At 39.8% G+C, this 15668-nt stretch overlaps 1 protein-coding gene across 2 annotated transcripts in view; it reads right to left on the reverse strand.

Annotated features, from left to right (window-relative positions):
- cntnap2a (contactin associated protein 2a) overlaps nt 1-15668 on the reverse strand; it is a 340351-nt gene that overhangs the window by 15557 nt on the left and 309126 nt on the right. For both annotated transcript variants that reach the window (XM_077553952.1, XM_077553951.1), the window contains 2 exons: nt 9908-10141; nt 6163-6296 (listed from right to left, as the gene is read on the reverse strand). In XM_077553952.1, the coding sequence (XP_077410078.1) occupies nt 6163-6296; nt 9908-10141 (368 nt within the window). The remainder of the gene's footprint in view (nt 1-6162; nt 6297-9907; nt 10142-15668) is intronic.

The raw sequence follows: 15668 nt of genomic DNA on the forward strand, positions 1-15668 counted from the left end.
TTAATTTAAAATGTTTACTACTGTTGTTGTAGATTGCATCATATGGAGATGTTGCAACAGTCACAATAATCAAATTGACATGATAAACTATTAGCATGATTGTCATTCATCTCATCTCATTCCAGATATGAACCAAATTTTGTGACTGATGAGTTAATACAGTACTGCACCAAATCGTGTCTTGTCTATTTAATCTGAACAAATCTCTGTGTCTTGAATGGGGGCCTGTGCCGCCTCAAGGAAACTCTCCAATTCTGTTTCATCTAGGACATTGTGTGTGATCAATTGGCAGACCTGCCAGCCCTCAACTCATCTGTTCAAGGCAGCTACAAAAACAAACGGTGATTTTTATGGCCACTTGGGGGCAGCAGAGACATAAAACTGACATCACCTTGAGCGCGCATGAGGGCAGTCAAGCACAAAAATCTCCCCAGTTGCACAATGTTTTACATCAGTGTTTCTCAACCTTTGTTAAGACAAGATTTATTTTTCACATTAGACAAATGTCTTGGCACAGCACCAAACATAAACGTCACAAGAAGTACATACATCAGGGCACTGGAACTCATTTTCAGCCCTGGAGTTTCATGGCTCAGACATGTCCACTTTAGTTTAAAGTGTTTTAATGAAGATGTTTATTTCATATGAATTAATGTATCATGTATCTAAAATAGATTAAACATTCGAATAAATAACCAACGTCAATAGTTGTATATAATCAAAAATTAAAATAACTTACTAGATCACAATCAGTATATCTGAACAATTATAAAAACATAAATAAAGTCAATTGTGCTAAATACATTGATTTGACCACCTGTCATATTCTCTAAACATAAAGCCTAAATAAGGAGATTATAAGGCAAAGTATACAAGACAAATTTTATATTTTTAAGAGCTCATATAATGAACTGCAATCACACTTTAACTTCCTTGTGCTGGAATGTGCTGGAATTACTATGAGCAAGGGCAGGGTTTACAAAATTGGGTACAACATGCAAAAGTTAGTTTCAGTCACATTTAAAAAATAGTCATTTTTATATTTGTTTTCAATGTGATTTTAATCCCAAAAAGCAGGTTAAGCCCTGCTATTTATTTATTATATTGTGTGGCTCAGGGTGTAGAGATGCTCGTTCAGTAATCAGAAGTTTGGCTGTTCGAGCCCCGCTCACCCCGAGTCGTGTCGTTGTGTCCTTGGACAAAACACTTCGCACACATTGCCTCCAGTGATACTCACACTGGTGTATAAATGGTGCAGGTGATTGGAGGGGCCGTAGGCGCACACTGGCAGCCACACTTCCGTCAGCCTACCCCAGCTGTAATTTACCGCCACCAGAGTGTGAACGTGTAAGTGCATGAATAATGTATCCATTCCATTGTAAAGTGTCTTTAAGTGTCTAGAAAAGCGCTGTATAAATCTGATGTATTATTATTATTATTTATCTCTTCCTTCTAGTGGGGTAGAATGTTGTTTTTCTACCTCAATGTAATCTACTGTTCCTAACAAATACAAATACCACAATATTAAATGACTAGTAGAAAAATGATTAGCCAAACAATCTATTGGACTATTGTTTGCACATTATTTTGTTTGTTTTTGTGTTGGTGTTGCTTTCTGTCTTCTCCATCAGGCACATGCACTTCTATAGGGCTCTGCAATGATTTATACATTTGAGCTAGTGCGCATTTGGCGTGTCAGCTCCACTCCTTTAATATCGCCTTTTCTCAGTCTTTTCTGCTATATGACTTGACTTTTTTACGAGTGTCTTGTTTGGCTGTAGTGTCGGCCAGCGGGCGCTCTCGAGGGTGGGGAAGTAAAGGAGAAGGAGAGAGAGAGACAAAGTGATGCTTTTCTGCACCACTCTTTTCTGGTATCTGTCTTTCTTTATTTTCAGAGTCCAGACACTCAGTGTATTTTTAATTAGTTTGGCTGTGTGTCGGCCAGCAGCCTGGCTAGGGTGGGGGTAGGGGAGACAGAGTGACAGAGCTCACGGCTGTCACCGCAGAGGTAGCGAGAGAGAGTGTGGCGCTTGGGCGCTTGCTTCAAAAATGCGTACGATCCATTCTGCACAAAATGGCAGCCAAAAGGTGCATAATTCAGGCCAATCAAGCGGGAAAATGCAGACCACTCCAAATACGTCACTCTGGTTCTGGCTAAGTCTCTACCAAAAGCACTTAAATTGCTGCTTTGAAATGAACTCGCAGGCCGAAAAAAACAGGGCCCCCTGGCGGTGAACCGGGAAAAATCCCGCTGGTCCAGCCTTCTCAGTCCGGGCCTGCAATACACTGAAAACAGCAATTAAGTATATAAGAGTTAAATTAGTATTCTCTAATTAGTATTGTCTAAGTTGCAGTTTCTTCCTTCTCTCTTTAAACATCCTCCAGTCGCTTTGCTGATCTTTCTCTTAAAACTCCCAAATTACCACATTGTGCCCAATGGTGTCTCTTAATGCTCATCCAAACTTCACCTACTGGGGATGTTTAAGCTAATGGCTGAATACTGGGCTAAACATTCATGGGCTTATCCAGAAACAACTAAGCCACTATGAGGAGATGGAGAAAAAAACTCAGTGGTGGGAGCTAACGCAGCACAAATACTTCTATAACGTACTTTTAGATTTATTTGTTAATTTTTTTTAGGGGTATGTATCTTATATTCTTTACTCCTTATCACTATTAAGATGTTGATTGATTGAGATATACAAGATATTCCCCATCCATTGCCTTATTCAATGTAATTTTTTTGTTGTTGGCTACGTGAATTATTTGTGGCAAATATGTTGTCTTTTACTAGTCTAAAAACTGTAAGATTCAGGTGCATTTTCCCAGTTATCACCAGCTGTGGTTAATCTTGTTGTCAGCTCATTCCTGACTATCCTGTCAGAATTTATTTTACAACAAAGCAGGATGCCGTGACTTTAATTCTCTCTCATTGCAAATACACAGAATGTGAGTACTTTTGCTACATCTGTTATTTTTATGTGTGTGTATCTGTGGAAAAGGGGATGTGTGATGCTGAAGTGCTCCCCACTGGGTAATCAGCCGCTGCAGGATTTGATATTTTGGTATAATTTTCCTCCTGTCAAGAGTATTTCACTGAAGTGTGAATGAAGGTGCTAAAGACAATGCCTTCATAAATCTTTGGGCATGCAATAAGTTAGAGAAGCAAGGGCTAAAGACACAATAATGCATGAATAAAAATATATACACTTGCGAAAATAACCATTAATTATAGCCTTCTCCATTGGATTGCACTGATTTGCAATGCTATACTAAATCACACACATCATAACACCTTGTGTCTCATATACACTCAGTAGCCACACATAAGGTGCGCCAGAACAACCTAATGAGATCCAACACAAGAGCATCAATAATCAAATATTTACAGATATATTAATGATGATGGTGATAGTGAAGGTCAGAAAGGCCTTTTCAATCATGCGTTTTGTATATCTAGAAATATTTCAGCTGCACTATTCCTAATGTTGTGACTGTTTAGAATATGCTATTTAATGTATTAGGGGCGGCATGGCTCAGTGGTAGAGTGGTCGTCTTCCATCCGTGAGGTTGTTGGTTCGATTCTCACCTGTGGTGACCATGTCGAAGTGTTCTTGTGCAAGAAATCGAACCCTGATTTGCTCCCAGTGGATCTGGCAGCGCCTTGCATGGCAACAGCCGACCACTGGTGTGTGAATGTGAGGCAACATAAAGTGCTTTATATTCGCTTTATAAATCATAATATGTAAAATCATCTGTTCAAGTGTCAAAATTAGTCCAGCATATCACAGGGGATCATGCAGTGTAGAGGATGGTTGAGACATTCACGCCATTTTTTTCCGCCTCGTTGCATTGCTGCGACGTGGATGAAAACAGAGAGCAGCGTATGGATAGTCAAGAGGAGGAAGGTTACGATAATGACTGCACAGTAAATTCTATGGAGTAAATTTGACTCTATTTTGAGTGGGACCAAATAGACTCAGTTTTAGAGTAACATTTACACTAGGAACAGAGTAAAATAAAGAATTGCAGAAAAGAAAAAGAAAAGTCACTAAACGGTTGAGGAACCTTCAGGTTGGGAGACGGCCGCAGTACCACCTGAGCTACGCCACATCTGCTGTTTGCTTAGCTCCAAGATGTTTTTGGTCTCGGAGTTGTGAAGATTCCAGCTGACACGAGCGATATACTTACTACAGTAACACACAGCAGGAGCTCTGTTGCTCAGGGCGTCGATTGGCTGTCTCCAAAGCTGAAGGTCGTGAGTTTGTTCCTCAACCCTTGAGTGACTTTTACTTATTTATTTTTCACTTCTTTATTTTACACTCGTCCAAGTGTAAATATTACTCTAAAACTAGTCTATTTGATCCCACTCTAAATAGAGTCAAATTTACTGTGTAATGAAAGTGTTACAGTAGGCGGTTCTTCATTTACGCTGTGTGCTAGGTATAATTTTAGTTATTAGTTTTTCATGAATACACAGATTTCAGATTACACTTTCTTTTGTTGCACTCTAATGTGTAAGTAACTTTGTGTCAATAAAAAGTGTTGCAATTTCCTTGACTGTGAGTATGTCAAACAGCAAACTTCGAAAACTGCTCTTGTAAAATCCTTGTTTTCCCTCAGTTTTATATATAATTGTATTTTGTTAGCTGTTGTGAAGAAACATCTAATGATTTTGACCTGCAGTGCTCACAGAATGCTAAAGGGACGGTGCATTTTGGTGGCACTGACTACTTGTATGACATAGAAAATTGATTTTGACACATAGGTGAGCTGTTTTGTGTGAGAGATATGAGCTTTTGCAGATGATCCATGGTGTTGTACAAAATCATCCAAGTTACTTTTGGCAAAAGCACTAAGTGCAGATGAGCCGAGGCAATTGAGAAGGATCTTTGCAGTTGTGACAGTACTGACTCCTTGTTTGGGAAAGGAACTTGGAGTGAAGCATGTGTGACTAGTTTTGGGATAGATATGTGCTTTTGCTAATGAACGGGTAGGTTGTGCACAAATGTAAGTCTGTTTGGCCAAATGAGCTTGCAGTTTTGAAAATGTCATCTCAGTTTCAATAAATGTGCCTAACCTATGGAGAAAAACTGTAATGTACAAATATTAGTGCAAAAGAATGAAAGCAATACAATAAACAAAGACAATAAACTTCATCCTTTTCAACCATGATTACTTTTTTCAAGTCTATCTTCTTCTGTTTTGTTCTTTAAAATATTATACATAAATAAGGAGCACTGCTGGTTCCCTCTGCTATTTTGACAGCCAAATCAAATCAAATCTAAATTCCAGTTTGGGAGGTCAGAGGGATATATTTTCCTTTACTGTGCCATATGGCGAACACGGCAGACTTCATGCGGAGTGTTTGTTTGAAAAGACCATGAATAAGATGATGCTGCAGATGAGATGTCAAAGAAGTCTTTTGGGAAATTATTACTTACTCACTCTTGTCAAAGTGAGAATGATAGTTCTTAGAGGCTACATTGCATTGGAGGTAATGTATTAGGAACTGCAAGTTAACACAGTTCAGCAGTATATTGCCATAAATAGATTACATGCAGTACATGTACCACGGTTGGTGTTGGAGCCTATATATAAAGTGTGTCAGAAAAGTTCCAGGACTGCTGTCAGTGCTTTTTTTCTCTTTTTTTCCAAAGTTCAAGGTTGTCGTCAAGTAGACCTGTTTTTAAAACACAGATGACATGAAAATGGCCTTGATAACAAAGCTGCGGACGAAACTGGAAAAATACTCCCACGGGTCCATGAATATGTGGCAGAGAAGGCTGGGAAAGACTTGAAAATGTATCTTTAGTGACAGCCTGTAGTCCTGGAACTTTCTCACAAACCTTGCACACATGCACACATACACACACACACGCACGCACGCACGCACGCACGCACACACACACACACACGCACACACACACACACACACACACTCACACGCCGATCAAAGCATTCTAATCCGTCTACTGGAAGTGGATTAAAAGTGGCAGAGGGCAGGCGGTGTCATCTTCCCAGCAGGCTCACCAAGCATCACCATGGACACAAGCATCATGCTTGTGTGCGCTTTTGCGCTCACATTTATCAAGGTTCTTACATTAATCAAAAGCTAAAACAACAGACTAGTGGAACTGAGTGTTTCTGTACAATCGGTACCTGGATGGTGAGGCTCCTGTCAATACGAGACATATTGATGGTATGTGGCTGTCCATTGGCTAGGTTGCGCTGGTCCACATCGATGGCGAATGGCTCCTTCAGGCCTCCCAGGTTATAGCGGACCTGCAGAGAACCTGCAGGTACAAGAGGGTGGAGCTTGAAAAAATAGTCCTATTGTCCTCACATTTTTCCATATGAAAAGATACACTTTTCTCAATAATTTTACCTTTACAAAGAATATTCCCATTCATGTATCAAACAAAAATAATCACCTCTCGGTATGATGCAGTGCTTTTTTGCACTACTGCAAACTACCATGGCCATATATGCATTGTTCAATGAATATCTTTTCAATCTAACACAAGCATTACTATCTCTGTAAAGGCAGAATATGAATACAGCAGAACAGAAAAGCCTTTATTGTCATTACACACTGTTCAAAAGAAAAACAGAAAACAACTCTTGCATTGCATGACGTTCAAATTAAAGTGGCTCTCAGATGAACAGCCAAGATCATTAATTGGGTTTCTTCAACATGTGTTCAACTTGAGTGCTGAGCTGCACGCACGCACGCACGCATGCATACATACATACATATATACCAGTGGTGAGCGGTCAATATAAGCTATAAATGCAGTGCATGCCCAAGCCCTTCAATAAAATCATTGAAAATATTTATCTGTCAGTGTCCTCTATTATAAAATACCTTAATTCTACTGTTTTGTTTTTAAATTCCTGTGTAATTTGTCCTGTTTTCATCGCGGAAAGCTGAAAAGCCGTCAGCTTGTTTCGCGCATGCGCAATGAGATATCAAGTTGTGTCAGTTCCGAGAGGCTGTTGACTGTACGTGCGTGTTGTGAATGGCAAAAAAGCTCTCAGGGATGCAGCTTATCTGCTACAACGCACATGCGCATAATAGGCTTATTTGAAATGTTCTGCGGTTAACAGTCTGTGGTTCAGTTCATCGCTGAGTCACAATGAGTGCCGTTTTTCCGGAGAACTTTTGAGGAAAAGAAGAATATAATTTCAAGCGGTCGTCCTACTGAAGTAATCATCACGAAAACGGGGAAGAATTTCGTCCGTGACTTTCAAGCCAGGACGTACGAGAAGCATAAATGGCTAGCTGGCTGTCCACAGGTTAGCAAACTTGATTGTTGGATGAAACCTTTCGTGGCCTTTTTTTTTTTTGTAGTTATGAGTGGTGGATGCGGTGACTCCATCCAGTCTGTCCATCAATCAGGGCAAGGGAGGAGCGCTTGCCGTACTGGCTTCAGGTGCGGGACCAGCTGTGGTCATTAGTGGCCACAGCTTAAAAGGCTGGTGGTTAGGTCGGGATGATCTGGCTGTTTGTGTGTTTCCCCCCCGTCGTTCGTTCGTTTTTTAGCCAGCCCCTGTACCTCTTGTGTTGTGTGTTTGTTCCGCTGCCCTTTTGTTTCAGTGCAATTTAGACAAAACTTTGTCCGGTCATTTTTAACCCACTACTCATTCGTGTTGACTTGTGCCATAATTCGTGGGCACGGGCCAGTTCCAAATACTGTAAATTCCAACGTATTGGCAAATTTGTGAGCAAGTGATTATGTCATTTCACTCACCACGGAGCTGGTTACATTACAGTGTGTGTGCATCAACCTGCGTCAGTCCTCAATATTTCTGCTTTAATTTTTATACCTACACAGTGGTATAAAAAATAATAATTAAATAATATTTAATATTAAAATGAATAATAAAAACATCCCAAAATTTGTAGTGGGCGCTCGCATATATGTCACTCCAGCATGCCCACTCTCAAAGGTCACCGCTCTCCACTGATTGTCAAGGTTTGGGTTAGGTCTTTTTTCTTTTGTCATGGTTCATTGGATTCTGTTTGATTTTGTCATGTTTATTTAAATTTCCGTCATGCTCTATTGTGTTCTGTTTTTCCTTGTGTGTTTCCTTTGGTCTTGTTAAGTGTAATCCTGCCCTTCCTCGTGTCAGCCAATCAGTGCCCTCAGCCACTTGTGTCTTGCCCCAGGTGTGTCTCGTTTTGTCATTAGTGTGTGTGTGTATTTAGGCCCTGTCCACGCAAAAGCCAGTTTCAATGTATCCTCACAATTTTCTTACCGTTTAGGCCGTTCGTCCTCACGATGGCGCGGTTTCGGAGCTTGAAACCGATCACTTTTCAGACCGGGCTCCAGAGGGGAAAGATTTCAAAACGTGCCCTGTACACGTCCGTCTAGACACCATATGCAGGATACAGTGATGACGTAATGGTCGCAGCTCGATGACGACGCATTGTCGCAGATTGATGACGTATGCTCTAATTCTCGCTTGACTATGCGCGAACCGCCAGTCTGTCAACAATAATGGCGGGTAGCCGTGTCGTAGTCGTTTTGCGCAGCCTCCTTGGCTTGTTTATGCTTTTGCAGCAAAACATTTTGCTTCTTTATTCCCATGTTCAACAAGCCATGTTGTACTTGAATCACTCGCCGTTGTCGCTTCTCCTGTTTTCGTCTTTTTCATGTTGTTTTGATACATTGCATTGTAGATTGCAATAAAGTTAGGGAAAAAAATGTTTGTCTTCTTCGCTGATTCTTTCTCTACGCTTTCTGTTAACTCCCTGTGGCTGCGCTACAGCGCCACTCCAGACTTTGTATATACATTACAGCCGTTAAACGTCCTCAGCATCTACTTTTGGACACACGCAAGTCTTGAAATACTTCTGTGTGTACAAGATTTGTTTGAGGAACGTAGCCGGCTTTGCTTCGGTCTGGACGGGCCTTAGTCTCCTGTCTTCCCTCTCTCTGCGTCAATCCATTGTTGTTTCTCCCTGTCATGCTGCCGGATTTTTGTCCTGTTGTTCCCCCCCACTTTTGCCTCGTTTACCTCATTGTTTTTGGTTTAATTAAATCCCTTTTTCGACTACACCTCTGCCTCCTCGCCCTGCTTTCTGCACTTCCACAACCATCACTATCCCCTGACAGTGATACATACATACATACATACATACATATATACATATCCCTATACTGTTTATATAGTAGGAGTGTTGGTCGATTACAATTATCGTAATTAATCACATGATTTACATAGTTAACATGCAATTAAATTAATTGCACATTATATCTGTTATATATGTACAATAAAATATATTTTTCAAGTTTTTCATACTCCTGTTAATTACCGTAAAAGTGGACAATTATGGTTACCAAATACAAATGTGGTTGTATCATTTATTTAATTGACACTGTAATTATATAGTAAGTAATTCATAAAGTTAGAGTTAACAGTTACGGTTAAAGGGAGTGCAAAATATTGAGTCATAGATTTGTGTTGAGGTAATTTTCTGCTACTAGATGGCATTATTGTTTCATGTTGGAGTGGACGTTGGTGACAGGAACACTACATTTTTATTTTCAAATTCAGAGCAATTGGTATCATGAAGCAACTTGTGGACTCCAGTCCATTTTGTTCATTGTAAATTACAACTAGCTAGTCACCAGTCCCCACAAATACATACATTTTTCATCTCATAATTTTTTTGCCTAATTATATTTTAGTGACTCATTTATGCAATGTTGTATGTAAAATAAAGCATGAACAAGTATTTAACTTTTTAATGCCTCTCAACATATTTAAAGCCTCTTAATTCAATTTAAGGCCTTGATTTTAGCAAACCCATTTAATGTATTTTAACGCCTTTTAATGACCCGTGGAAAACCTTGACATTGTTTAATAATGTATGCGCAATCTCCTGACTGGAGCTTACCGTTGTGCCTTAACACCAATGCCATGTAGTCCTCTGTCCTGGAGCTGACATACATCAAAATAGCCGGTGCACTTGATGTACTGAAACTAAACGTCACTTCCTCTTTGGTTGAGTTGACTTCCTGCGAAGTCAGGTGACTGGCGAGGACCTTGGAGTCCTTCATGGCTCCTGCTGCACCTTCCGGGAGGAGGTTGTACTTGATCATCGTCCCCGTCTCAAAGAAGCCTCCAACATCTGTGGAGGGGACAATGCATATGTTAAATCGACAAGTTGCCAAATGGCACAGTGCAGTCATTCCACAAGCTGGATTCACGCAGATGAACGCAGTCGATCCTCCCCTCTCCTTATTCCCTTTAAAGTCAGCAGAGAGAATGCCGTGTAGCTTACATGGTATGTAGATGCAGGAGATTGCTGTGCGCAAAGTACATTTAAAAGGAAATTCAATAGGATGAACAACCACAACAGCCACAACTTAGACCTGCTTGTAGGTAGTCTAAAATTTTGTCTACTTTATGTCACTAAATTGTCAGGTGCGCGCCAGTGTGGAGGTGCAACTGAACTTTTTACGATAAGCCTTTTAGTCACACAGCAACACAAAACAGGCACACTGTGTTCGACTTTTAAGGTTCCACTCTCCACTATCGGTGCAATGAAAATTAAGTATTTTCAATTGTTCAATTATTTCAGTTGCTGCTTTTTTCTGTTAATTAAATTTTTTTGTAACCACTCATGCTACTTCATTGTAAGTCTAAGGTACAAATTTCTGACTCTGCTGAATCCAATTTCATCTTAAGTCCAACTGAAAACCATTTTGCTGTTTTCTATGTGCACTGTGGATTATGTGGGGCCTGGAAAAAATAGGAGAGTGGCTCGCTCGTTTCAGTACCGAGACATAAACTACTTGGAAGCACAAAAGGAAATGAGAAAAGTCAGTTGCAGGTTACAGGAAAGTTTTGTGTAAGTGCGTTTGTATGTGTGTCTGAAACTATAATATATAAAAATAACAACAATAATAATAATGATAGTACAGGGAAATACAGTGAACTTTATTCAGACTTTTGTAATGCATCTTACATTTTGGAAGTATACAGAGGAGAAAATAATATGAGGAGAAAAGCAAGGCCTATTCACACCCTAAATTTACTCTTGGCACCACAAAAATTCACCTTCGGTATAGTAGCACTGTATTTATCATGCATTTTATTATTATTCCCTCATATTGTCTTGCAGAGTTGAGAAGCATTATTTGGACTTTTGTGTCTATATTGGCCAGTTAGAAACCCGACACACAAACACTACTTGCTGACCCTGCACTGCAATAGCTGCTGGGTTGCGGTGTTGTCCGTTAGCACTACAGACCCTCATTAACGCTCGTAAAGCTAATTTGAATAATGATTATGTGGTACTTTTATGTCAAAGTTAGTGGAAGTTGTTTGTTTAAATGACCAATACTTGAGGTCCATTTGTGCTTAAGTAAGACAGCCTTTGAGGGTCAGAATGTCTTTTGTGGTGTGCTTAGTTGATCCTGTATTGAGTTGTTGAGCTAGCAGTAAAGGCCTAGATACACCAATCCGACATCGGCCAAATGTGACGGACGTCTACCCCCTGTGGCGTCGGCTCAGACGTCGGCACGTCGCATAGAAAAATGACATAAATACTTGCCGACTATTAAGTACCTTCAGCGCATGCACGAGAAGTAATTCTCCTCCGTACCATCGGCGGCGGTAATCATTATTCCTAAAGGCAACCGGCAACCACTTTACTGGGGCGGGTTATAAAAACGTATACAACTCATACCGGTGTTGACAGCGGCTTCCCTTTCTCGTTCCCGAATGCGTGGATGTATTCCGCTGTGGCGTACCCTGGACCATGTCAACTCCTGGCTGTTACCGATCGTCAGTTCACCCGAAAAGCTTCGGCTGTGCTGCCCTACGTGTTTTGGGCGCGGTGCCGACCTCCAGCTTCTGAAGGAGCTTCCTTGAGACCGACGGACGGAAGGGCCATGCACCCCTGCTGCTCCCACAAGGATCGCGCCATTAAATGTGCCGTCATTGACAAACAAAGCGTTTATTTTGAGGGAGTTTTTCATTTCCAACAACTTGGATTTTCTCTGCCTGACGGAGACCTGGAATGTCGCTGGTGAGTCCACCGCTATGATTGAATTGCTACCGCCTGACTGTGCTTACTTGGACGCTCCGAGGACGTCGGGCCGAGGTGGAGGAACGGCAACGATTTAAAAAACAAAAAAACAAAAAAAACAAAATTAAATTTTAATGATGTCTATTTACCACATCGATCACAGCTTTGAAGCCACCTTCTTTGAAGTCGTCCAAACTGTCACTATGCTGTGTCATTTACCGACCTCCAAAATACAATAAGGACTTTTTAAATGACTATTCACGTGTGCTGTCCTGAAAAATCATAAAGTTAAGTTGAGTTGAGTACTGTTTATCCGCGTTGTCACTTGCTTTTCTTGCCCCGTGCGCTGATTCGCTAGCTAACAGCCAATCAAAGTGATCAAATGCCCCCGACGCCGATTCAACATGTTGAATTTGCTGGAAACGCCCCCCTCGACGTGTTCCAACTCGATCCGACTTCACGACAGTAATTTATACACTGATAAGATGGCGCATGCCGTCGGCCCAACACTGTCTGACTCCCGACCTCGGATTGGTGTATCTAGGCCTTAATACTGCTACATTGAACTTGCTACCTGGTCATGAGAGTCAACAGCTACCTTTACAGGGTATGCCTCATGGTCCACCTTTAAATAGGTATTATATTGACATCTACGAATATTGATTCTGAATGATTTCAACACACTTTAATTAACAGACCAATTTCCGGAGCCCCTCTGGTGCCATGGTATGAGAAAAAAAAAGTGCTAGTCTGTTCCCACAATTTAATAATCTGCTCCCTCAATTTAATAATCTGCGCCGAAAATTTACAAATCTGTACCCACAGTTTACTAATCTGTACCCACAATTTAATACTCTGTTCCAACAATTTAATAATCTGCTCCCAGAGTTTAGTAATCGGTACCCACAGTTCATTAATTTGTACCAACAATTCAGTCATCTGTACCTAAAATTTAGTAATAGGTTCCCACACTTCAGTAATCTTTACCCACAGTTTCCTAATCGGTTCTCAGTTAACTATTCTGTTTCCAGTTTAGTAATCTGTTCCAACAGTTTACAAATCTGTACGTTCAGTTGAACACATCAATAAAATACGAAGAATACAGATGAAGAAGAAATGATAGCGTGTATGTGACTATTTATGTTGATTTTAATAATAATACAGGATGTCCTCGGTTTATGTTTTGTTGTTGCACACACAAAAAGTTCAGATCCTTGATTTGCCACTTAAGGCAAAGAAGCAGGAGAGTAAAGAGAATGGAGGAGGTGAGGGGGAAGGAAGGACAGAAGGGTACCAAGAGTGTAGTGAGAAAAGTGAGACGGATGCAGCCAGGGGAGAAAACAATAGTGGAAAAAAGAATGAGAAAAGCAGAGAAGGGGGGAAACATGACTAAAGAGTGACAGGAAATCAGTGAACAAGGGCAGAAGAAAAAAGAAGCAAATACATGAGATGAAGGAAAGATTGGATGGATGTCACACACACAAAGCAACATGCAAAAGTGGAGTGATCCCTTTTTTTGTGTGCAAAAACACACACACACATACACGCTTATAGTTATCTCAGTTCTGTAAGCCCCGAAATGCCTCATCGCTTGTGACAGAACTCATAGGCGGTTGCATATCACCAGACACTGTCACACTTTTTGCAACGCACACACAAACAGCTTCCCTGTCATGTTGTCACCACCGTGCCAAGACCACAGGGGGAAAAAAGCTTTAGGAAATAAATTAATTCACATGTCGGGGATCACGTCAGACTGTGTGCTCACACAGAGGCTCTGATGTCGACGTCAAACTTCTTTGTGAAGCATTTTCTGAAAACTTGATTTGGGAGCTGCAGCATCTAATGACTACACAAGCAGGTGGTTTCAACGATCGGGTAAAAAAGGTTACAAGGTCAGCTCAAGAAAGTATTTCCAAATATTTATTTAAATATTTTTTTGAGCTGATTAGGGATGTAACGATATCCAAACGTCACAATACATTATACAATAAATTATCGCAATATAAACTCACAATACAATAATTATCGCAATATGGGGAGGTTTGCAATATTAAAAAAGCACAAGATACTGAATCGATTTTTTTTTTAAACAGATTGTATTGAAAAAAAAAGCACAATAATGTTAGGTCATAATTATAAATATAGCTCAAATAGTACAGGTAACATTCACCTTAATGTACATAAACGACCTACAATAACCAATAACTAGGGGTGTCAAAATAAGTGCGTTAATTTTGAGTTAATTTAAAGTTCCTTCAATGCCACATTTTTTACAATTTTCTTATAATTACTTAGAAAACCTGTACTGGGTGCATTTCAGTCGCAACGCAGAGACACGTCTACGTCAAAATTGAGCAGTAATACATTTAATAATAATGCATATATTTGTGGAGATTGGGGTCAAATTGTATTTTACAATTTTAAAAATAGAATCAGAATTTCACAAGTTACTTCATGTTAAAGATTAGATAGCTCTTAATATGAAAAGGAAAATGCACTGAGCTGTCTTTTTTTTAATGCACGGAGCTGTCATCAAGTCTTACAAACAAAATTGTGCCATCTAGTGGCAGAAATGACCTCAACACGATTCAGTCTTACACAACCCCTTCTGCTTTTTTTCTGCTGGGATTTAAAAAAAAAAACTGATTTGACTCTTTTCCCACATAAGAACAACATGGATTATTATTATATTTTTTTGGGGAGTGGGGGTGGGGTGGGGGGTTATGTCATGTTTTTTTTTGTTATAGTGGACGCCAGGATTGTATGGCATGTTGTAAACCTACCAAGCGTATATGTAACATTTTTAACATGAACATCATGCAAATCAACTTGCAATTTTGATTGGTTAGCTAGGATCCAATCATGAACCAGAAGTGTTGAGATCATCCAAATTATGCATTTTTATTGGTTTAGACAATAGCAAATATATCAAGTCCACTAAATCATCTATGGGTCCGAAAGGGTTAATTTTAACTACATTTTATGAATTATAATAAAATGACTGTATCAATGACTAAAAGATGCGGCCATATTTCTATTAGTTTAATAATTTTTCCACTTTTTTGTGAACAAGAGTATGAAAACTTAAAAAACAATTATTGTACATTTTTATTGTATATTTAGAACACATAAAAAAATTGTGATTAATCGTAAGTTAACTATTGAAGTCATGCAATTAATTACTGTTAAATATTTTAATCGCCTGACACCCCTAGTAATAAAATTAAATATTGAGACACTTACTTGCTAATGCACACACATATTGTGAATTTGTGGAGTAACTCAAATGTATTACGTTCCCCTTCATCTGGCCATTAACATGGGTCTTAAACATAGGTGTCCAAAACGTGCAAAATAAAAATTAAACTGCACTAAAATAACTAACCACCGGAGGGAACTGCACAAATGAAAAACATGACCTTTTTAACAAATGCACTGCTTTTAATATCGTAACATGACGGCGACAATATCGTGGCAATTGCATTCGCATTAATGCTGTCATCGTTACCCAGAGCTGATATGACCAGTGAAACTAGTTGACAATCCAATGCCATTTTCAAGCAGCGGCAGGGCTACATTTACAATAGCGAAGCACACAATCCCTGATGAGTCCAACACA

Source organism: Vanacampus margaritifer, chromosome 20 (assembly GCF_051991255.1).
Source record: "Vanacampus margaritifer isolate UIUO_Vmar chromosome 20, RoL_Vmar_1.0, whole genome shotgun sequence".
NCBI classification, from domain to species: Eukaryota; Metazoa; Chordata; class Actinopteri; order Syngnathiformes; family Syngnathidae; genus Vanacampus; species Vanacampus margaritifer.